At 36.2% G+C, this 24,787-nt stretch overlaps 1 protein-coding gene across 1 annotated transcript in view; it reads left to right on the top strand.

Annotated features, from left to right (window-relative positions):
- Positions 1-24,787, top strand: part of LOC109050412 (myosin-IIIb) — an 81,710-nt gene that overhangs the window by 50,076 nt on the left and 6,847 nt on the right. The window contains 24 exon segments of the mRNA XM_042752053.1: positions 1,207-1,306; positions 1,956-2,072; positions 2,429-2,533; positions 3,015-3,098; positions 3,244-3,446; positions 4,929-5,027; positions 5,128-5,242; positions 6,408-6,534; positions 8,040-8,256; positions 8,478-8,625; positions 13,456-13,609; positions 14,152-14,240; positions 14,648-14,777; positions 16,711-16,796; positions 20,102-20,179; positions 20,353-20,430; positions 20,520-20,725; positions 21,135-21,246; positions 21,322-21,484; positions 21,574-21,660; positions 21,755-21,878; positions 23,315-23,936; positions 23,939-23,962; positions 23,965-24,471. Coding sequence (XP_042607987.1) covers positions 1,207-1,306; positions 1,956-2,072; positions 2,429-2,533; positions 3,015-3,098; positions 3,244-3,446; positions 4,929-5,027; positions 5,128-5,242; positions 6,408-6,534; positions 8,040-8,256; positions 8,478-8,625; positions 13,456-13,609; positions 14,152-14,240; positions 14,648-14,777; positions 16,711-16,796; positions 20,102-20,179; positions 20,353-20,430; positions 20,520-20,725; positions 21,135-21,246; positions 21,322-21,484; positions 21,574-21,660; positions 21,755-21,878; positions 23,315-23,936; positions 23,939-23,962; positions 23,965-24,471 — 3,775 coding nt within the window.

The raw sequence follows: 24,787 nt of genomic DNA, 5'->3' as shown, positions 1-24,787 counted from the left end.
CTGAACACAGAGAAAGGATTTTGTTACACAAAACATTAAAATTCTATAACAATTTAACAAAAATTAACAGGAATGTTTTATTAGAGCTTAATTCATCTGGGTCTGATCTGATTTCATTTTTCTGACTCTGTTTGGCTATATGATTATAGCGATACCAATTCATTTGAGTGTGCATGTGTGTGTGTGCATGCATGTGTGTGTGTGTGTGTGGTGTGTGTGTGTGTGTGTGTGTGTGTGTGTGTGTGTGTGTGTGTGTGTGTGTGTGTGTGTGTGAGTGGATGCCTGTTTTGCACTGTTGATGTTTTAAAGTGTAACCCCTTCTTTGCTGTCTACTTTTTTATTGTATTGTAGTTGAATTATTGCTTTTATTTAACATATTTGCTGTGCTACTAGTTCATAGGTGTGTGTATAAGTGTGTTTGTACGCTTGTATGTGTGTATAAGTGGATGTGTTGGTTTTGTTGTTTTAGAGTTTCACCTTATAATTTTGCTGTGTTCATTGTCCTGCATTGTGATGGATTTGTAGATTGTAGATTTGTTGACATTCGCTATGGTTGGTCATTTTTGACCAATGACCACAAGCGTAATTCTTTTTTTACGACCACTTAGCCTGCTTAAATCATGCCCTCAATTGTTTTTTTTTTTTTTGTTTGTTTGTTTGTTTGTTTATTTTGTTTGTTTGTTTTTTTTTGTGTTCACATTCCAAATGCCATAAAAGTTACCAAGTTTCCTATCATTCCGATGAAGCTGTGATTTTTAAAAATTCAAAACAGAAAATTTTGGGGTCAAAAGTGACTGAAGAGCAGCAGAGGGGGTTGCATATATAGATATATATATATATATATAATATATATATATATATATATATATATATATATATTATATATATATATATATATATATATATATATGAACGCCTGTTACAGCACCTATTGTAGTTTGATAAGATTGTAACTCAATTTATTGTGAAAATTTTACTGCATAGCTTTTGAAAATAATAATAATAATAATAATAATAAAGCTATAGAATAAAATAACCTTGAAATAAAGATTTTGAAATTAGATATGGGCATCTTCAAATGACTTTGCAATTTTCTTATATAACTATTGATTTTTATTTCATCATTACCTTTAATGCCTTTATTAATAATTTCAACAAGGTAATTTGTGTGAGTAATTTCTGTGATTGTAAATGTCATGGTTGCAGGCATGAGCGGATCCACACCAAAAAAGGCAGCTACATGAAGTCTCAAAGTCAAACTTGTGACGACGTGGATGATCTGGCAACCCTAGAGGTTCTAGATGAAGTAAGAATGAATGCAGGCCCCACACGAGAAAGGCCAAAGCACACACACAATGGTTTTGATCATCAGTACAAAGGCTTCAGGAAATTTCCCATCCTTCTGTCAGACAGCCCATTCATTCCATCTGGAATATTTTGTACTTCTTACAATTTCCAGTAGTGTATTTCAGAGAGACTGTCAAGTGACCATAACTCATCCAAGCAGTCCTCATATTTTAGCTGTCAAGTGAATAAATAGACAGATTAGTGAACAATAACAGAGTTTATATAGAAACACATTTAAGGTGATTTATCAATGCAGAGGGCTCTCATTGACACTAGATATATTTTCTCATCCATTATGGTAGCAGTGCTGATAGGAAGCACTTGTATTATGCTTTTGTCCTTGGACTGATATCACCAGATGGGGACCTGTGATGTGTGTAACTGTCTTGTATGGCCATATTGGCCGCATATGGCAGCAAAATGTACATAGTGTGCAATAATCACAATGTAAAGAGCCATTAATGCAGTAGTCTAGATAATGAATCATCTCACCGTGTTTTGGTCATGCATGAAAAATGTGGTATTAGATGGTTTATATTGTTGTGTTATTGGGTGTGCAGTGTTTTGATGGGACGGCCATCTGTAATGTTTAATTGTCTCTCTGTTAGAACACAATCACTGAACAGCTACAGAGACGTTACGCAAAGGAGCAGATCTATACCTACGTTGGAGACATCCTCATAGCGGTTAATCCTTTCCACAAATCGGAGCTGTACACGCCGGAGGTGTGAGAGATTTCATTATGGATGCCATCAGCGTTTCATAGTCTACAACATTCCATTTTGTTCGCTTTCTTCCTCACCTGTCAGTCTGTATCTGTTTTGTGATATTGTGTCTTTTGCAGAAAGAGTGTATATTTTATTTCCCCTTTTCTTTCATTCAAATGCTCTCCTCTCTCTAGATTTTCCTTGTGAATAAAAGAAATACACTTTAGTATACTTTAAAAAAGGAGTGCTTATTATGGAATAATATACTTTAAGAATATACTGAACACTTTAATTACATGTTACACATTTGTTTCAGGAAATGTGAATGATCAAATTAGTCAAATTCAGTCTAATATTTTGTGATTCTCTGACAGCATTCTAAGGTTTATATTGGAGCCAAAAGAACGTCCAACCCTCCTCATATATATGCAGTTGCAGACATCGCATATCAGTCCATGGTGTCCTATAATGCTGATCAGGTAGAGTATGTTCCTCTGTGATCCTAGAGTATGTTCCTTTAAAATATTGTAACCTGCAATTGTTACTTTAAAGAGATATTTCTACCTGATTTAACCCATATAAAGTTTTCAAGTATTGTATTAGGTTGAGTCAATGATAGTAAATAATATTTGGTAACACTTTAGTATAGGGACCGATTCCCACTAGTTGCTTAATAGCATGCCTATTAATAACATATTGGATGTTTATTAGTACTTATAAAGCATATTCTGCATAACCATATTCTACTTCCCTAATCCTACCCCATACCTAAACTTAACAACTTCCTTACTTACTATTAATAAACAGCAAATTAGGAGTTTATTGAGGCAAAAGTCATAGTTAATAGCGAGAATTGGACCTTAAAATAAAGTGTGGACTAATATTTTAATATTTAGATGTTACCTTTTTTTTCTTAGTGTAGCATCAGTCATGTTCTGAACTGTTTGTTTCTATGTGCAGTGCATTGTCATTAGTGGAGAGAGCGGTGCTGGGAAAACTGAAAGTGCCCACTTATTAGTCCAACAGCTGACCGTCCTTGGAAAGGTCCGGAAAGCAGCTTTACGTTCTCACTGTTGTGTTATGACACATTTTTGTCATACAATGTCTCTCATATCACTTAATGCTTTATTCTTCTCACATAATGAAATAATTCCAACTGAAATCTTTTTCTATCATTTTGTTTCTTCAGGCAAACAATCGGACCCTTCAAGAGAAGATTTTGTTGGTCAATAGTCTGGTGGAGGCCTTTGGAAATGCCTGTACTGTGATCAATGATAACTCCAGTCGTTTTGGGAAGTACCTGGAGATGAAGTTCACATGTGGAGGGACCGTGGTGGGAGCTCAGATCTCCGATTACCTGCTGGAGAAGTCTCGGGTCGTACACCAGGCCGTGTAGGAGACCATCTCTCTCATATTGCCTGAAGTTCAGCATGAATACAGAAATAAAGTGCCCCTATTATGGGTAATGAAAGGCTAATATTTTGGTTTTGGGAGTCCCCAATAATAGTAGACAATAAAAAACACTTTCATTGTCTCATAATATGCATTTATTTTTATCGTACTTGCTCAACAATTCCCAAAAGATTTGCTCATCGATTCAGTTTTTCAAACACCTCCTTTGCGTGATGCTAATCTGCTGTGATTGGTCCGATTGTTCTCATTTTCATTTCATCATAAGCCTGTAATGCCTGATAAAGCAGCGTTTGTGAGCTTAGTGCTGGTTTGTGTACAGCCGTTACCGGGGAAACCACTATTCTTACCACTCAAAAAGCTGCACCAAAAAGCCCACGATCAATATGCAAATTCATCAAGACCAAATCAACATGAAAAAACAAACAAGTGGGCGGGCAGTATGCTAATGTTTCATGTTGACATCAACATGAAATGGCTTGGGCTTCATTTTAAAAATGACTCATTTCAATGATTCAGAGTCGACTCTTTCTTTTGAGAGACAATAACTTTATACACGGTGCGCTTTCAGATGTAAAACTTTGCAGGATGTTTTCATTCACTTAGAGCTGTGTTACACACTGCATGAAAGCTAATTTTCAAAAATCCATAATAGGGGCACTTTAAATATCGAAGGATAAAGACTGACTGAATTGACCAAACACATTTTGATGTTTATTAGTTATCCTGTTTTATCAAAGTATATTAAGTGAATGGGGTAAAAATCATTTGTTGAAAAAAAAAAAAGTTTCAGCAACAATAAATCAAGCACAATGAAAAAAAAAAGAAAATTGTTACAATTGTACATTTGTTATAATTTTCAGACATTTCAAGTGAATTTCAAAATTATCTATAAAGAAATGACAGCAAACACATTGCATTCAATATATTATACATATATTTTTTTTAAACACATATCAGTATTCTGTTTTATTTATGACTTTTTATATTTTATACAGTGCATTCAATAGATTTTGTTCAACAAGTAAATCAAATTTTGTATGCTCACTTTTTCTTTTATATATTTTAATATGTATAGGTCAGAATAAGTTTGTTGTTTAAGTTTCTTGCATAAATATAACTGTTACCCTGAATGACAGTGGAATATTATTTCAACCACATTTTTACATTTTATTTTTCCAAAACTTATTTGAAACCTTAAAAGTAGACACTTTACTTGCATTTAATCAATGTGCTTACTATGTACATAAAATCACTTTTGTAAAATGTAATTTAATGCAGACATGTATATATGTTTATGCATTTTAGTGTAAGCACTCACATATTGGAAATGGAGAATATACTTTTTTAATCAGTTTACTTGCCATCATTTACCGCCAACATTTTCTCTCAACTGCGTAGATGCTAAAATCCGTTCTATAGGCAAAGATGTTTTTATTTATTTATTTTTATTTTTTTTTTCAGAGGGGAACGTAACTTCCACATCTTTTATTATATCTATGCCGGTCTGGCAGAGAGGAAGAAACTTGGCCACTACAAGCTGTCAGACAGCAAAACTCCAAAGTAAGTTCTTGAGCACCTGATAACAGCCTGCCGTTTTTATCCAGATCCTCATCTGACGTCCTTATTTCTGTTTTGTACTCTCTGTTTTTCTCAATTCCAGGTATCTCCACAATGAGAATGTTCAATTAGTGCCTGACATTGTGGGCAATGCCTTCTATAAGGAGCAGTTTGAGACAGTGGAGCAGTGCTTCAAAGTCATCGGCTTCACCCTAGAGGTACACAAACCTATCGCAATAAAGTGTTTACAATATTAAACAAAGGTTCAATACTATAAGGTTTTTTTTTTTTTTTGCTGCATAGAACGTTTCTTTTTAGAATCACATTTTCAATAATAAGTGTCACTTAGAACATTTATTTACTTTTTACATAATTCTAGTTCTTATATTGGAGATGATAGCACTAACTTTCATTATACTAAAATGCAAATGTTTCTTTTGGAGAAGAGGCTAAAGTGTCATTTGATTACCAAATAATGAGGTGTAATAGACAAGCGGAATGCTAATGTGCAGTGACCGTGAGAACAGCCTGCCAGTGCTCCGAACGCTGGCGATGGCCTGTGTGGAGGGTTATGTAGAAGTTGTGACCCAGTGCTCTAATGCCATCAGTCTCCACAATTACCATCAGGCGAATCAGTGATGCATGCTGGAATACATTACCAGTGCCCATTTTGTCTGGAAGGCCACATCCGAGCTTATCAGTGAAATAAGATATCAGATATCCCAAGATCATGAAACAGTCACAATAGAGCGCAACGTAATAGAGTGTAACCCAATTCATTTCCTTAATAGAGAACTTTATTTTTAACATTTCAATGTAGACGCACCACAAATAATATACTGTAGAAGGTACAAATAAGAAATTATGTTTAATAGCCCATTTTTTGTAAATGTACCAAGCGTATCTTATATTTGTATGAAATATATGAAGAAACCGAACAAACTGAGATGTGTGGCAACGTCTCCAAGATGCTTCAAGAAACCTGTGCTTTATACCACTGAAATACCACCAGGCCAACATCTAAATCTTCTTAGAGAACTTACTCTGTCTCTGTAATGTCAGTTTAGTTTTCTCTTTCTCGAGGGAGACATGAGTAATCACAGGCCTGTGAGTGACAAGGCTTTGACATTCCGAAGCACTGTATTCTTTAGGGAGTCCATATAATCGAATAGACAGACATGTCAGTGTGCCACTAGATATTAGCTATGCTACATTTACAGAAATATGTAGCAGATTCATTCCTCTGGGCTGGGATGTTTAAACATAGATGTGATGTCATGTAATAAATCACGTTATTCATGCCTGGTGTCGCTTTTTGTGGAATTTTTAATTTAATGCATTTTGTTTACATTTTTTTGTTTTTTTTTGTCATAATCTTATTAGGAGCTCGGGACTGTTTACAGTATCTTAGCTGGGATCTTAAATGCAGGAGATGTCGAGTTCACGTCAGTTGCTTCCGAACATCAGACGGACAAAAGCAACATTTCCAACATGGCAGTACTAGAGAGTGGTAAGAACTGTCACCTTTCACTCTGTACAGCACAACCTTTTGATCTAAGCCCGAGCACAGTTATATAATCAGTCATGGGCGTTGTGTGTTTATGTAATTCTGAAGAGCTGCTAGAAACCCTAAGTAAACCCCTATTTGCATCCTTTTAGAAAAAATCTCCACAAACAAGCCTAAGGTGGCTTGTTGCTCTTAGCTGACTTAATAGATTTAGAGTGGTTTAGGGTAATTTTCACCAGCTTATTCAGACCAGCTTATCAAACTCAAACTAGCAAACCACATTTGACTATTTTAAGTTTAAGTTAATAGTAATGGGAACTATTCAATATTAAATAGTATGCCATTGTAGGGTTTTAGTGCATCTGTAATTGTACTGTGACGATTTCTTAAAGTGTCTAGGTTGATATTGCCCACATACCCTTGCAGAAGGTGTTCACGTGGTTCACCGTTGATGTTTCTGTTGCAGAAAAAAAAAAAAAAAAACTTTAGGCAGGAGACAGCAGTTTTAAATGTATGAAGCTAAAAGTGTACCATAATTAGAAAAACACACAATTACTTATTAGTGTAAATATGTAAAAAAAAATATGTAAGTTGGGATATACACTACCATTCAAAGGTTTGAGTTCAGTAAGACTTTTTATGTTTCATTGAGGCTGTATCTATTTGATCAAAAATACAGAAAAAAAACTGTGATTTTGTGAAACATTATTGCAATTTAAAATAACTGTTTTATAGTTTTTTACTTTAAAATATAATGTATTCCTGTGATCAAATTTGAATTTTCAGCGTCATTACTTCAGTCTTCAGTGTCACATGATCCTTCAGAAATCATTCTAATATCCTGATTTATAATCAATTTTGGAAACCATTGTGCTGCTTAATATTTTTGGGGACCTGTGATACTATTTTTACAGGTTACTTTTTGATAAATAAATAGTTAAAAAGAACAGTGTTTATTCAAAATAGAAATTTTGTGTTACAATATACACTACTATTCAAAATTTTGGGGCCCGTACATTTTTTCTACTTTTTTTTTTTTTTTTTTTTTAAATAATCAATGTTTTTATTCAGCAAGGATGCTTTAAATATTCATCAAAGAAAAAAGTATTACAGGTTCCAAAAAATATTAAGGAGCAGTTCAGTTCAACACTGATAATAAATCAGCATATTAGATTGATTTCTGAAGACCATGTGACACTGAAAACTGTAGTGATGGCTGATAAAAATTGAGAACTGCATCACAGAAATAAATTATATTTGAAAGTATATTAAAATAGGAAACCAATATTAGAAATTACAATAATATTTTACAATATAACTTTTTTTATTATTTTTTTTTTTCTGTTGATGTTTTCTTTCTATGGTTTTAGTTTTAGTTAACTGTATAACCCTAGTTTGTGGTTTACAATTTTATTGTATACCGTAATTTTAACATAATTTTTCATAATGATGTTCTCTGAAGAAAATCTGAATATTGTTGTCATGTTTCTATGTGTTTGTACGTTCAGCTGCATCGCTGTTGTGTATCCGTGCGGATGAGCTCCAGGAAGCGCTGACCTCTCACTGTGTGGTCACACGGGGTGAAACCATTGTCAGATCAAACACAGTGGAGAAGGCCACTGAGGTACGGGACGCCATGGGCAAAGCCCTCTATGGACGCCTGTTCAGCTGGATTGTCAACCGCATCAACTCTCTCCTGAAACCAGACAATGACAACCAGTCAGGGTAAGAGAAGAGAGTTTTCTCAATCTGTGCTCAGATTTGCCACTATTTCAACAGTTCTTTCAATGCCACCATCCATGAGAAATACAACTTTATAACATCTCCTTACTGACCAGAAACTAGAAAGTTATACTTCCATCCTGTGTATTGATGTGTGAATGACAAACATTTTTAAAATTCCATATCAATTTGTTTCTTAATTTTATCCTTGAATTTCTCTCCAGGGAGGAAGACAAAGGTCTAAACATCGGTATTCTGGACATCTTTGGCTTTGAAAACTTTAAGAGGAACTCTTTTGAGCAGCTCTGCATCAACATCGCCAATGAGCAGATCCAGTTCTACTTCAACCAGCACATCTTCGCCTGGGAACAGGTACATCCTGTCTCTGATAAAGTCATTTTATCCAGTCTTGGATTGTTTGGAAGCTTTTCTATGCCTTTTGGGAGCATTTTATTTTTTTAATTTTTTCTAAGCATAACCTTATTTCCATCTAAATGGTGGTAACACCTTATCATTTATCGTATCACAGTGTTGTGAGAAATGGAAGGAAGGGGAGTGGAATATTCAGTTTTCTTTTGACGCAGACAAGCGTGGCAATTCCCCAGACTGACTGTAGCCTTGAGGGGGAAAGTGATTTGGTGCCTCTAAAGGTTTGCAACTAACCCACATTAGTGCCTTCATAAATCATCTGAAACAAGGGTTATGTCAGGAGCCGCTGACTTTGCTTGTGCTTCTATAAGCAGACAGAAAATGCTGCTTTAGGTAAACGTGCGGATGTGATGGCCACATTTCTGTGGTTGATGCATAATTTGGTTGCACTTTATTTTACAGTACGTGTACCTACATGTACTAATAGTGTACTTACAGTGTATTAACTAAGAAAGTTCTGGTAATACAAGGTAACTACATGGGGTAGGGTTAGGTTTAGGTTTAGGGGTAGGTTCAGGGGTAGGTTCAGGGTTAGTACCGAGTTATTACATAGTTATTGTAATTACTAAAATAAGTACATAGTATGTACACGAGGAACAGGACTGTAAAATAAAGTGCTACCCATAATTCATTAGTATTTATATGGGTAAACCTCACAAATATATTTATTTGCTAGGCAGTTGCTATGAGGCAAGCACCACTCATATTCTGTGTATACAAATGTGTCTACTTTATTTTATTTTATTGTGTGTGTGTGTGTGTGTGTGTGTGTGTGTGTGTGTGTGTGTGTGTGTGTGTGTGTGGAAAGAAAGAAAAAGAAAGAAAGAAAGAAAAAGAAAGAAAGAAAGAAAAGAAAGAAAGAAAGAAAGAAAGAAAGAAAGAAAGAAAGAAAGAAAGAAAGAAAGAAATGTCTTTATTATGAGATTTTGGGAGAAAATTTACTTATTTTATATAATCTTTACTGTATACAGTAAAAACTTTGTAATATTATTTTAGCATCATTAATGCGTTATTTAACTAATATACATAGTAATGAAATTTAGGTTTTTACACTAATGAGAATGTGGAGGAAATGTAATTCAAATAAGATCAAAAGTCAAAAGTCCAAAAATATGCTTAATTATCTTACAATACAATTTATTATTTTAGTTAGTTAGTTAATTAGTTAGTTAGTTAGTTAGTTAGTTGAAAATAGTTGAAATTAGCTGAGAGCACTCAGGAGTACGTAGCCTGAAGTAAACATTGTGTTTTCTGTTATTTTTTGTTGCTTCAAATCTCTGTTGTTTTTGCATCCCGAGGCTTGCATGTCAGCAGCAGTCTTAGGCTAAGTTTACTCGAAAACGGTGTAGTCAAAAACGGAAAAGTTTTTCCCTTGCATTTTAAAAAAGTTTCACGTATACACAACAACGTTTTCAAAACGATTCGCGTTTACACATATCCACGAAAATGGCCAAAAACACTGTATTACGTACAGTATGCCAGGCACTGTCACCTTGTTACTAAACAGTACCTGTAGAGAAGTCACGATTATACAGGTCCTTCTCAAAAAATTAGCATATTGTGATAAAAGTTCATTATTTTCCATAATGTAATGATAAAAATTAAACTTTCATATATTTTAGATTCATTGCACACCAACTGAAATATTTCAGATCTTTTATTGTTTTAATACTGATGATTTTGGCATACAGCTCATGAAAACCCAAAATTCCTATCTCAAAAAATTAGCATATCATGAAAAGGTTCTCTAAAAGAGCTATTAACCTAATCATCTGAATCAACTAATTAACTCTAAGCACCTGCAAAAGATTCCTGAGGCTTTTAAAAACTCCCAGCCTGGTTCATTACTCAAAACCGCAATCATGGGTAAGACTGCCGACCTGACTGCTGTCCAGAAGGCCATCATTGACACCCTCAAGCGAGAGGGTAAGACACAGAAAGAAATTTCTGAACGAATAGGCTGTTCCCAGAGTGCTGTATCAAGGCACCTCAGTGGGAAGTCTGTGGGAAGGAAAAAAGTGTGGCAAAAAACGCTGCACAACGAGAAGACGTGACCGGACCCTGAGGAAGATTGTGGAGAAGGACCGATTCCAGACCTTGGGGGACCTGCGGAAGCAGTGGACTGAGTCTGGAGTAGAAACATCCAGAGCCACTGTGCACAGGCGTGTGCTTTTGAACCAGAAACAGCAGCAGAAGCACCTGACCTGGGCTACAGAGAAAACAGCACTGGACTGTTGCTCAGTGGTCCAAAGTACTTTTTTTCGGATGAAAGTAAATTTTTGCATGTCATTCGGAAATCAAGGTGCCAGAGTCTGGAGGAAGACTGGGGAGAAGGAAATGCCAAAATGCCTGAAGTCCAGTGTCAAGTACCCACAGTCAGTGATGGTCTGGGGTGCCATGTCAGCTGCTGGTGTTGGTCCACTGTGTTTTATCAAGGGCAGGGTCAATGCAGCTAGCTATCAGGAGATTTTGGAGCACTTCATGCTTCTATCTGCTGAAAAGCTTTATGGAGATGAAGATTTCGTTTTTCAGCACGACCTGGCACCTGCTCAAAGTGCCAAAACCACTGGTAAATGGTTTACTGACCATGGTATTACTGTGCTCAATTGGCCTGCCAACTCTCCTGACCTGAACCCCATAGAGAATCTGTGGGATATTGTGAAGAGAAAGTTGAGAGACGCAAGACTCAACACTCTGGATGAGCTTTAGGCCGCTATCAAAGCATCCTGGGCCTCCATAACACCTCAGCAGTGCCACAGGCTGATTGCCTCCATGCCACGCCGCACTGAAGCAGTCATTTCTGCAAAAGGATTCCGACCAAGCATTGAGTGCATAACTGAACATAATTATTTGAAGGTTGACTTTTTTTGTATTAAAAAACACTTTTCTTTTATTGGTTGGATGAAATATGCTAATTTTTTGAGATATGAATTTAAATATTTCAATTAGCTTTAAACCAAAATAAAAAATATTAAAACAAAAAAATACCTGAAATATTTCAGTTGGTGTGCAATGAATCTAAAATATATGAAAGTTTAATTTTTATCATTACATTATGGAAAATAATGAACTTTTATCACAATATGCTAATTTTTTGAGAATGACCTGTATGTTGTATAAGATGTGTCTCCGCTGTTGGTTGTAATATTGGTGAAGTAAATCCACACTTTGCTGAAAAAGTGTTAGCAAACTCTTGAGCAGCAACAACAGTACCATGTACTCCACCATTACTGTGTATGTTTGTTCGCGCTTGCCTTTAAAATCGACATGTACTGTGCATGTCTACTTACCTAACACGTACAGTACTATGCATGCGCATGACTTCAAAAACTTGCTCTTTGAAACCCATTTTCAAAAATATCCGTTTTCAGTCCACAAAACACTGTTGTCATGTAAACGAACAGGCAAAACACATAAAAAGTTTCCCGTTTTTGGCTGAAAACTTTGTTGCATAAAAGGCACCTTACTGTCCCAAAAAATGAGGAGGTTCCCTGTTCGCAGCATGACTTTACTCGCAGTTAAAATCTCTAATCCACACCAGAGATTGGATATCTTGGACAAGCTTCTGTATGTGTGTTGATGCATTTCACCGGTGAATAATAAGGTCCATGTGTGTATTATAATTTATCAACATGGCAGTCTAGAGACAAGACAGACATGACACTTGTGCTTTGGGTTGGGTGCTCTGCTCACAGGAAGTCATCGTGTAGCAGCTGGTATTGCCTGACACACAGTGTAGTTCAGATTTAGGAGGTTACAAACTCAGGCATCAGCTAGGAGAAGCCTGCAGTGTTGTTCGAAGCTTACAAATATTAATGGATAGATGAACAGAAGTACGTTCCCCCGAGGAGAAATTCAGGTGCAAAACAACAGCAGCGTCAAGCGTAAAGGTCACAGACAACATCACATTCAGAGACATAGTGCAATCAAACAAGACATTTCAAAATATGAATGCATTGTCTCATAATAAAGAGTTTTCTTTTGACATTTTATGAAGAATTTGTTTCGCATGACCAGAATTTTTACTAGCAGCATGATGTCTTGTGCACTTGCAGGTTATTCTGGCTGAAAAATGGCCAGTTAGACAGGAAGAGAATAACTGATTGACATGGATAGTGACCAGTCGTGGTTTATTTTGTTTTTCATGCCATTTTGGGGGTCATTTGCCGTCATTTTTTGTCTATTTTTTTTTGCTTCCTCAAACTACATAAATACTGATAGTTTTGCATCTGCACTAATGTTCCAAAATGTGGGGGCGGGAAGATTTTTTCATGTTTTTAAAAGAAGTCCCTTTAACTCTCCCAGGCTGCATTTATTTGCATTAAAAAAATCAATAATTCAAAATACTATCACAAATTAATATAACCCTTTTCTATTTGAATATAATTTATTCCTGTGATACAAAGCTGAATTTTCACATGAAGTGTCAAGTGATCCTTCAGAAATCATTCTAATATGCTGATTTACTGCTCAAAACACATTTATTATGATTTTTTTTTATTGTATTTTGTTTTAGGATTCTTGTTGAATAGAACGTTCAAAGAAATAGCATTTATTTGAAATATGAATAATAATTTTAAAAGCTCTTTACTGTCACTTTTTGTCAATTAATTGCATCCTTGCTGAAAAAAGAAAAGCATTAATTCTTAATAAAATAAAGTAAAATAATTAAAAACAAAACAGAACAAAACCCCAAACTTTTGAATGGTATTGTATAAAACATTCAGAGATTTGATTCCAATAACCTTATTAAATAATGTGGTTGCTCTGCAGGATGAGTATCTGAATGAAGACGTGGATGCTCGAGTGATTGAATATGAAGATAACCGGCCGCTGCTGGACCTGTTCCTTCAGAAGCCCATGGGCATGTTAGCGCTACTGGATGAGGAGAGTCGCTTTCCTCAGGCTACTGACCAGACCCTCGTCGGCAAGTTCCTCACAGCATCTGACCTTCTCCCTGAAACATCATAGAGCTTTTAGCTTTAGTTGTGTTCACCTAGTGTCTTATGACCAGGGACACTTACACTCTGTCTCCCACTCAAACACACACACACAGACACACACAATATTTACTGGCATGCTAAGTTTTCATCTGCTTTCTCCAGAGGACACTCTCAGTGAAGTCTTTGACTGACAGCTGAATAATTCAACATGCCAAGACTAGACACCTAGCTGTCTTTCCATGACTTGGCTATATTGCTTTATACTGAATGAAATGGATGGATGAATTCATTCACATGTATCTCATGGTATCACGAATTGATGAATGAATTAATGAGGGTCGGGTCGGTGAACGAACAAATATATGAACAATTGAGCAAATCAATACATGAACTGACATAAATGATGAATGATTAAATCGACAAGCTATGTAAATAATCAAATTAATTATTGAATGAATGAACTTGTGAATGGATGAGTGTGTGAATGAACTCATAATTAACAAGCAGTTGTCTTTTGTTCATTCAGAGAAATTTGAGGACAACTTAAAGTCCAAAAACTTCTGGAGACCAAAGAGGGTTGATCTGGGCTTTGGAATCCATCACTACGCAGGCAAGGTAGAAATATTATATTTTAAATATTATATTTATCACTATTTATTTCTGCATGTTTTTTTTTTTCAAACATACCACATAAACAAAGATATGAGAGACTAAAATGTTTTGTTTACACACAAAAAAAGGACAATTCTGACATCATTCACATTTCTATAAATAAAGGATACGAAATGGAGTTTTCACAGCAGTGTCATTAAAGAACCATTTTGGATTCCTCAAACAAAGATTGTGTTAAGAACTTGTCCATTCTGCTATAAAGAAAATTAAAACACATTTGTTAAAATATCTGATTTTGTGTATGTATGGGTGAGTAAATGTTAACAGAATTTTAATCTCTCTAAACCGAGTTAATCTGTGAGAATAATAGTCTAGTAGATGTAAATACATCTTGTTTCTCGTGTGGTTAGGTGATCTATAATGCCGGCGGTTTTCTGGCTAAGAACAGAGATGCTCTGCCTGCTGATATTGTTCTTCTGCTGAGGTCCTCAGAGAATGAACTGATCTGTAAACTGGTTACTCACCCGCTCACTAAAACAGGTTTGCTTTGACTTTGCACTCTTTAGAAACATTTAAAGCCTTTGGAATGTCTGCTGTTTAGATGCTTCATTTTCTGTCCTTTTTTATACAGATATAATTATTTTATGTTGCTAAAGTGCTCACAAATCCACACACATTCATCTAGACATGTGCTTGTAAAGCTTCTGGTGTGTGTGTTTCATTTGTCCTCTCTGTATGAGACAGATTTTCTAAACAGTGACCTCTAACAATGTGTCAGTCAATCCAATCATTGTGTAGTTGCCTCATTCAATTATTATTTATTTGTTGAAGCTACCACAATAAAAAAACAGAATAAAAAAATGCGGGAATGATTACATCCACCAATTACAACCACCATATCCCAATACAACAGCCCTACATAACAAACACTTATTACAAATAACAAAAAAAAAATCACAAAAAAAATTGCACACCAAATTTGGCAGAGAAATTACCCCCAAAAGATAATGTATAGCCATTAGTGTGGCTATATATAATATAATACAAATATAATACTAATTTAATTTAATACAAAGTATGAAAACATTGAGTGGGGGGTAATTATTATTATTCAATTCAATTCAAATTCAATTCAATCAAATAAAAAAAATAATAAATAACATAAAAAACAACATACAACAAACTATCATATAATAATCATATATAACAAATATATATATATACACACCATAAAAGTTATTTTTATCTGTGTAGCACCTTGTTTGACCAAAAAAATAAAAATGCAATGTTTTGTTGTCAGTTATTTTCATTGAAGGTAAGTGGTGGCAAACAATTTATTTTAGCTACATTTAATTAAACAAATTTAGTTGACTAACTTACAACATATTTTATTTTTTATTAAATGTAGCTAAAATAAATTGTTTGCAGCCACTTACCTTAAAAAATATATCTTTTTATTTCAGTGTGATTAAATTGTTAAATGTTTTTTAATTGATTTGTTAGACAATGTTTTTGATGTTACATTTACAGAATCCATAATATATATATATATATATATATATATATATATATATATTATATATATATATATATATATATATATATAATTAAATAAAACAGAAGACAGAATTTCCTGTAAATTATGTAGACATTTATATGGAGCAAATGCCACATCATCTAAAGTTCATCCATACAGAAAAGTAATCACACTTAAAAATACAACTTTACGGTTCAAACAACCTTTTTGGTATAAACCAGATTTATTTTAATTTTTAAATATTAAGCCCTCCCACAGATTATAATTATAAGCACACAAACTAGTCCTTTAAATTTAGGGACGAGTGACAAGGGTTGCTAACAGTATGACACTGTATGCTTTATTATGTGACCCACTAGAGAAAACAATACTAATATAGTGTATTTTAGCATAGCATGAGCAGCCAAATGGTAAGTATAGTCACATTCTATTAGATTACACTGCATTATAGGCCACACCACAATCTCACAGAATGGAAATGACAGTGCAAACACTATCCTGTCTGAAACGTTAAGCAGGGCATTTGATCTATTGGTCTGAACGAATGAATGTAGCACTCTCTCTAGAAAAGAAAATGTGCTCACTCCCATGTGATCTGACGTGATGAATGGAGGTCGTCTGACTGACACAGTCGATTACGTCCTGTGAGATTCACTGGGGATTGTTTTCAGGAAGTCTGCTGGGATTTCAAACCTAAGCTTCATTCATAAGGCTTTTGTTAGCTACTTGACCATTGTGAAGCTTATTTATCTGTCAGCACTGACCTCTAAAGACCATATATCCCAGTGCCTTTGAAATGGTTAACCTTGGAATAAATTGTAGATTATCTTTGAAGAACATGTGATCTAATCTAATGAAATATCAACAGCAGATTTCTAATGTGTTTGGTTATCGCAGTAAAAGCAGATATTTGCCCTGACCTCTCTCTTTGTGCAGGTAACCTGGCTCACACTAAAGGCAAGGCTGCGGGATCTGCTCGTATGGGTACACAACAATCACAACGCACCATTAACTTTGCCAAGGTACCTCATTTTGACCTCTTCTCCTCTCTGTACTATAGAGCTCCTAAAGGGACATGGTGATGGTAAAAAAAAACAAAAAAAAAAACAAAAACAAAACAAAATTAGATGGAAGGAAAATCATGTTTCAGTGTATTTCCCTTCACTCACAAAACCATTGCATTCTCCCGAAAAACTTTGCATTCACCTGCAAAACTTAGTAATATGAGGTGTTAGGAAAAACATTAAAATTCACAAAATTCTGTGCTTTTGTGAACGAAAATACAATGTTTCTACGGGGAACACTGCTTTGCTATAGAATGTAATGTTTAGTAAATAAATGCAAAGTTTCTCAGGGAAGGCAATAGTTTTGCGAGAAAATGTTTTGGTGTGAATGCAACATTTCTTAAGAAATGCAATTGTTTTGTAAGAGATCGCAAATGTTTTGTGTTATTAAATGTTATTTATTTCTGCATCTTTTTTTTTCAAACATACCACATAAACAAAGATATGAAAGAGACTAAAATGTTTACACAAAAAAAGGACAATTCTGACATCAAGTTTCTTGGAGGAACAATAGTTTTGCAAGAGATTGCAAATGTTTTGGAGTGAGCGCAACATTTCTTGGGAATTTTTTGGGGAATGCAATAGCTGTGTGATAGATTGCAAATGTTTTGCAAATGAAAATAAAGTTTCTCTGGGGAACGCAGTAGTTTTGTAACAGGTTGCAAATCTTTTGAGAGAGATTGCAAATGTTTTGCGAGAGATCACAATTTTTTTCTGAGCGAACGCAATATTTTAAAGTGGAATGCAATAGCTTTTCAAGAAAATGTAAAGGTTTTGTAGCAAGTGCACAGTTGCTCGGGGGAACACAGTAGTTTTGCGAGAGATTGCAAATGTTTTGTGAGCAAATGCAACATTTCTCTGGGAAACGCAGTAGTTTTGCAAGAGATTGCAAATGTTTTGTGGGTGAACACAAAGTTTCTTGGAGGAACAATAGTTTTGCAAGAGATTGCGAATGTTTTGGAGTGAACGCAATGTTTTTCAGGGGAACACAATAGTTTTGTGAGAGATTGCAAATGGTTGGAAGCAAATTGTAAATGTTTTGTGAGTGAACACAACATTTCTTGGGGAACACAATAGTTTTGCAAGAGATAGCAAATGTTTTGCGAGCGAATGCAAAGTTTTTTGGGAATGCAATAGCTGTGTGATAGATTACAAATGTTTTGCGAGCTAACAAAGTTTCTCAGGGGAACGCAGTAGTTTTGCAAAAGGTTGCAAATGGTTGCGAGAGTTTTCAGAGTGAACGCAACATTTCTTTGGGAAACACGGTAGCTTTGCAAGAGATCACAAATGTTTTGTGAGAAAACGCAGTGTTTTTCAGGGGCACACAGTAGTTTTGTGAGAGATTTCCAATGATTGCGAGCGAATGTAATGTTTTGTGAGTGAACGCAACATTTCTTGGGGAAACTCAATAGTTTTGTAAGAGATTGCAAATATTTTGTAAGTGAATGCAACATTTCTTGGGGAAACACAGTAGTTTTGCAAGAGATCACAATTTTTTTGCGAGCGAATGCAAAGTTTTTTGGGAATGCAATAGCTGTGCAATAGATTGCAAATGTTTTGCGAGTGAACAGAAAATTTCTCAGGGGAATGCAGTATTTTTTCAAGAGGTTGCAAATCTTTTGTGAGAGATTGCAAATATTTTGTGAGTGAACGCAAAGTTTTATGGGGGAACACAATAGTTTTGTGAGAGATTGCAAGTGTTTTGCAAGCAAATGCAAAGTTTCTTTTGGAAAAGCAATAGTTTTGCGAAAGATATAAATGATGATAAATGAAAACGCAAATGTTTTGGATTGAACAGAGTTTCTCAGGGAAACACAATACTTTTGTAGAAACGTTGAAATGTCATTTTTCATCACCATGTCCTCTTAGGGGCTCCATATTGTTCTCTTATTTCTACTCTACCTTTAAGATCTCTGTATGTAAATGATCTATATGTGTTATATAGATTGGATAACTTCAAAAAAATGCTGAAGTTGCTAGGTGTTGATGTTTAAATGTGGGCATTCATAAGGTAGTGGGCTTACTTTTTTGCTTGGAGCTTCAGTGGTTTCACTTTTTGGAATATACTAATTTTCTTTCCACCTCTATTTTGTCTCTGTCTTTCCACACTCCATACCCATCCATGACATTTCCATTCCTCCTTCTATAATATCTTCTGTCTAAAGCTGGAGGGTCTTATGTTGTTCAGTATTGTATCATTCAGTGAGGTAATGATCCTGTAGTATTTGTGCTGTACATTAGAGACGTGCTCATAGAGGATATGCACCTTTTGCCAGCCGGCACTTTGCTCCTCGGTTTTGGGTGTCTATTTGTATATATATGTGGGTCTTTCTCAGAAAACGGTGCTTTTTTATCATTTTATTTGAAAAAGTTACTTCTGAACTTTCAGGAAATCATTGTTCCCACCTCAGGCACAAATTACCAGGACAGTACTACCTTAGACATTAGCTGATCACTTTAGGTTGATGCATCCTTAACATTTTTGAATTTGTGGTGTACAAATATATATATTTTCCCCTTTTAGTTACTATACTGTTAATCCCAATATTTGAGGGAAAAAAGTTGTTTCCTGAAAATGACCCATGTCTGTGTGAATGAAACAGTATCTTCTCATTTGACCCTACCAGCTGTCTAATAGCTAATGCATTTGTAGATTGACTGATTTTCAGCTTGATTAGTTCATATAATACACATTAGAATTGAGTGTCCCTGTGGAATTTAGGAGAATTGCCTTCATGTGTTTATGTGCAGTCGCATTTTAAAAACATCTACTTGTGTTCCAAGTTTTATGTTTTTTAGCATTTAGTTTATTATTCCCAAGAGAATTATTAAGAGAACACATGATCTACTTAGAGTTCATATTCAGGTTGCACTCTGAAATGAATGAGGGTTTTAAACACATTGAAATGATGTCTTTGATGAAGACCTGCATACATTACCATTCATTTGCATATTTAAACATGCTGTCTTTAGAAAATTTTACATGAAAGATTCCATCCATTTTAGCCCACGTAAAATAAAAGCACCTGTGTCAGTGTGTGATTCTGCTTTGTGTTCAACACTGAAACACCTTGATAATATAGCCTGGTGAAATATTCATGGCCCTTTCAAACAAGGAATTTGGCCTTATTGATGATTGTCATAAGTAATTAATGCTTGTTTGATTGCTTTGCAAATTAATCCTGCAATTAATTTCATGTTATTTCTTTACTATATATCAAATCAGACCGTCTTATCACGATTTTTATGCATTTCTTTTTCAGTCTTCCTCTCGGAAATTAACTCCCACCCATGACAAAACAATGCTTGCCTTGCCTGTTGACACTGTACAAACGGTGATTGTGTTTACCCTGTCCTTTGGCGTTGTTGTATAAGATTTTCCAAGAGGAGACATGCATGAATTTATTATAAACAGATAATTTTATGTTTACAGTATATAAAAGACCCCCAATATCCCTTAGACTTTCATGATCACGTTTTCAGCACTCAAAATATTTTTTTTTCAAAAACGGAGAACATAATAGAAAACACAAAACACCACCCCAGAGAGACCACCAACATGAAGACTCAAACTGTGGCCTCTTACTTCAGAGTAAGTCTTTTTAGGACCTAATAATGATAAAAACCAATAAAAATTGTCACTCTTGAACACAGTCTTGCTTTATTCACTGTACTTTGCAGTATTCTCTAATGGACCTATTATCAAAGATGGTGGCAGGCCAGCCTCACTTTGTGCGTTGCATAAAACCCCAACATGATCGCCAAGCCCATAAGTTTGATAGGGAGAAGGTTCTAATCCAATTACGCTACACTGGTATTCTAGAGACGGCCAAGATACGCAGACAGGGCTACTCTCATCGCATTCTCTTCAACAACTTCATTGAAAGGTTGGACTGATACTACATATCACTGTGTCTCAAGTGCATAAACCCCTTTTCCACCTAAATGGTGTTTATATTGGTGCTGGAGCCAAGGGACCCGTCCCATAACTGTTTCAAATGACTTGAGGAATTAAACATGATGGTGTGAATACATAATCCCCCTTCAAACAAAACCATCATGGAACCCATTATAGCTCATCGTGATCTTTGGTCTTAGTTTTAAAAACTGATTTTAACATCCAAAGTAACAGCCATCAAAACTGGCAAGAACCACCATTTAACAACTAATAATAGACCCCCACTTCCTATACCAGCACTAGCACATTGGTGGTGGAAAGGGATTGCATCTTTAAACCATAATTTCTCAAAACTGTTATGTTCAGAGTTGCCTTTTACTAACCATTGGTCTTTTCAGATATTCTATATTAGCATTTAGAGCCAATGAGGAGCCAGCAGTGAATCCTGAGACATGTGCTGTTATTTTGGAGAAGGCCAAACTAGAGAACTGGGTTCTGGGAAAAACAAAGGTTTGTGAGTCAATGGCATTAATAACTGTCATTGTTGTTCAATCAAGCTCATAAGTCTGATGGTTATGTGTTCAGGTATTTCTTAAGTATTATCATGCGGAGCAACTGAATCTGATGGTGAGGCAGACCACAGACCGAATTGTTCTGGTCCAAGCATATGTACGGGGCTGGCTGGCATTTAAACGATACCATTTGATTCTGGAAAAGCGAGAACAAAGTGCTGTGGTGTTGCAGTCAGGTGTGCTGCTGATATTGTTGTTGTTGTTGACTAGATGTTAAAATGCAGAATACTCTGCTGAACAAGCTCTAAAAGCTCCTTTCTTCTAGCATATAGAGGACACAAAGTTAGGAAAAGAGTGGCTGATGACAAAAGCAAAGCAAAGTCAGAAGCTCTTATCACACAATTCCAAGCAGGTAAGACAAAAAATATAAAAAATGTATTGAAGAAACTGAATTAAATGAGGTTAGAAGGAAAAGACTTGCACTAAATCATGGCATCTTCATACAGTTTGCATAGGATATCTGGCAAGGCAGAAATACAAGGAGTTGCTAGATGAGAAGAACAAAGCTGCTGCAAAGATCCAAGCCCATTACAGGGGACACAAAGAGAGGAAAAGCTTCAAGAGGAAAAAGTAAGTCCTGTTCTTATTCCAGATGGTTTTATCCTCCTACTTGTAGATTAACTTAGAAATAAAAAGCAACATTTTCAATCAAAGGTTCATCATTCAGTTTAAAATCCATCTCATCAAGCTCTTTGTCCTATTGGTTCCTTGTTCTTCCAAGCATTGTCTTCATGTGCTAACCGTAAAATTAATACTAAAGTCCTAGAAAGGCCATTTTACCAAATTTGAAAGATAGTATCAATTGCAACAGCTATACCAACTTGTGTTGGTATGAAAGAGAGAAGGCGTGAAGTGAAACTAGAGATGCCCAGTAATACGGTGATATTGACAACCTTGAAGAGTCATGAAGGTCACTGTTACACATGAGTTGCTTTTCCATCGAAATTACTTGGAACAATTTGTCCCAGGATCATTTTTGTCCCCACACCTGTTGCTGTATGTGTTTCCATTGTGGTCTAAAGTACCATGAAAATTAGGCAAGTAGTCTGGTGACGTAGGACTGCGCGCAAATGCTCCTCCCATTTTTCAGTACGCAAATTTTGGTCTTGCGTCCTCGTTAGTTGGGACTCAGGAGTGTGAACTCCCAGGGACAGGACGACACAAGTCTGGTAATTCTGCAAATGGAACAGCAGCATCAGTCAGCTCGCCTCGGCTACTGCAATTTCCCTTGCTGTATTTACAATAAAACGAAATATGATATCAAACACCACTGCTTCTTTTCGTTTTCATTTAAACATAGGGTATTAATAGCCGCAGAAATGTAGTTCAGGGAACATACATACATACCATATTAATATATTAATAGAATAATAGAATAAAGACTAAAGAAGACTTATTAGATTTACCCAAAACTAATTATATCTCATGTTTAACCACTACAGAGACATCGGAGCCAGCGGCAAATGTCAAAAGGACTAGCCAATTTGAGGCTGCTCTCGTCCGTATACATGAGCACTGAGCGATGTATACTGAGCGATGTACTGAGCCCGATGATCATGTAGACCTCACATCTCCGAAATAAGGGAAGCACATTTTCAAATAGTTTTTGTCTTTACAAATAAACCACAGATTTGACTTTTAAACAACTATATTCTCGCCTGTAGTACTCTTAAAACTACATTTCATGACACAATAACAGTAATATTTTGAAAATTATACGAATAAATGTTGGTTGAAATAATGTTGCGTGAACTCAACAAATCTGCATGCTCAGCGCCCAAATCCCACAGCCGAAAGTTCAGGACTGTTGAAAAAGTAATACCTCTGAGGGGCAAATTTTTCACCCGGAACTTTATTTAGATCCTAGTTCCTGCTGTGAAAACACACCCAGTACTGGCCCAAAGTCCCTAGGTCCTGGGGAAGTTCCTGCAGTGGAAACAGGCTTATACAGTAGAATCAAGAATTCAACAGTGCTATGGTAGTATAAAGTGATTTATTTTACACAGGGAAGCCATGCAGCAGGAAAAAGCTGAGAAGACAGAGGAAGTGACGGAGGCCCCATCAGAATCGGAAGGTCCAGTTACAGAGGAACATCCACAGGAAGGAGGTGAAGTGGTAACGGATGAAGCTGATGAAAAGGCTGCTGTGGTCCTCCAGAGCAACTACCGAGGTTACAGGGAAAGGAAGAACTACAAGGAGCGTCGGGAACGTAACAAGACTTTAACAGGGGATGAGCTGGCCGTTTCCTCATCCACCCCTGAAGGAGTCACCCCTGGAGAAGATCTGGATGCTGTACAAGAGGAAGTACAGGAGAATATGGAGGAAGAAGGGAAGGAGGCTGAGGAAGAGGCTGCAAGTGGAGGAGATGAAAACAATGAACAGGAAACCAAGGCGGCCACTGTTATCCAGAGCAACTTCAGAGGTCATAAAGAACGTAAAAGACTCCAAGATGAGGGGAAGATGCCAGTTAGAGGAAAGAAGGAGACAAAGAGTCCTCCATTTGAAGAGGAGCTTCCTATTCCAGATCCACCACCTCCAGAAGAACTGATGGAATTCACTGAGGACATGGAACAGGAGGATGAGGCTCCAGCTGTACCACCAGGAGAAGATGAAGAGGCCAAAGCCGCTGTGTGGTCTTTCAGAGTAACTTCCGTGTGGCACAAAGAGCGTAAAAAGGATCCAGGAGGAAGGCAAAATCCCCAATAAAAAGCCAAAAGAAGATATGGCTAATCCAGATGCTTCAGAACCAGACATTTCTCTTGAGGAACTCCCACCACCTCCATTAGAATTCGAGGAAGACCAAGAGCTAGATTCCAGTCAGTCTCCAGGGGCAGATGAAGAACATGCTGCAACTGTTTTACAGAGAGGCCACCAGGAGAGAAAGGGACTGAGAGCAGAGAGAGAAGGAGCCACTGGAAAAGAGCAAGAAATGGTTGAGGAGATGGAGGAACAGGAGGATGGGGAAGCTCTGGACATCACAGATGTTCAGCTGGAACGGAAGGGGGTAGAAGAAGAAGAGGATTCTCAGGCTGAGGAAGCCCAATATGATGAGGAGCAGGCAGCCATTAAAATCCAGAGCAATTTTAGAGGTTACAAAGACAGAAAAAACCTGAAAGCCACATCACAAAAACAGGATGAGGAAGTGGAGTCACTCTGCAAACAGGTGAGTTATTTTGTGTGTGTGTGTGTGTGTGTGTGTGTGTGTGTGTGTGTGTGTGTGTGTGTGTGTGTGTGTGTGTGTGTGTGTGTGTGTGTGTGTGTGTGTGTGTGTGTGTGTGTGTGTGTGTGTGTGTGTGTGTGTGTGTGTGTGTGTTTACCCACAAAGGACAAATGTGTCATCATTTAATCACCCTGATTATCAATCCAAACCTGGACTAATCTTTCAAAGAGTAGCATCCTAAATATAAGACTTGATTTAAGATATACATTCTTTGCCTCATGATTTTTGAGGCTTTACACAAAATTCAGTTGATAACATT

Source organism: Cyprinus carpio, chromosome B24 (genome assembly GCF_018340385.1).
Source record: "Cyprinus carpio isolate SPL01 chromosome B24, ASM1834038v1, whole genome shotgun sequence".
In the NCBI taxonomy this organism is placed as follows: Eukaryota; Metazoa; Chordata; class Actinopteri; order Cypriniformes; family Cyprinidae; genus Cyprinus; species Cyprinus carpio.
The sequence above is the reverse complement of the archived record's forward strand: the minus strand, read 5'-3'. Positions and strand labels throughout refer to the sequence as shown.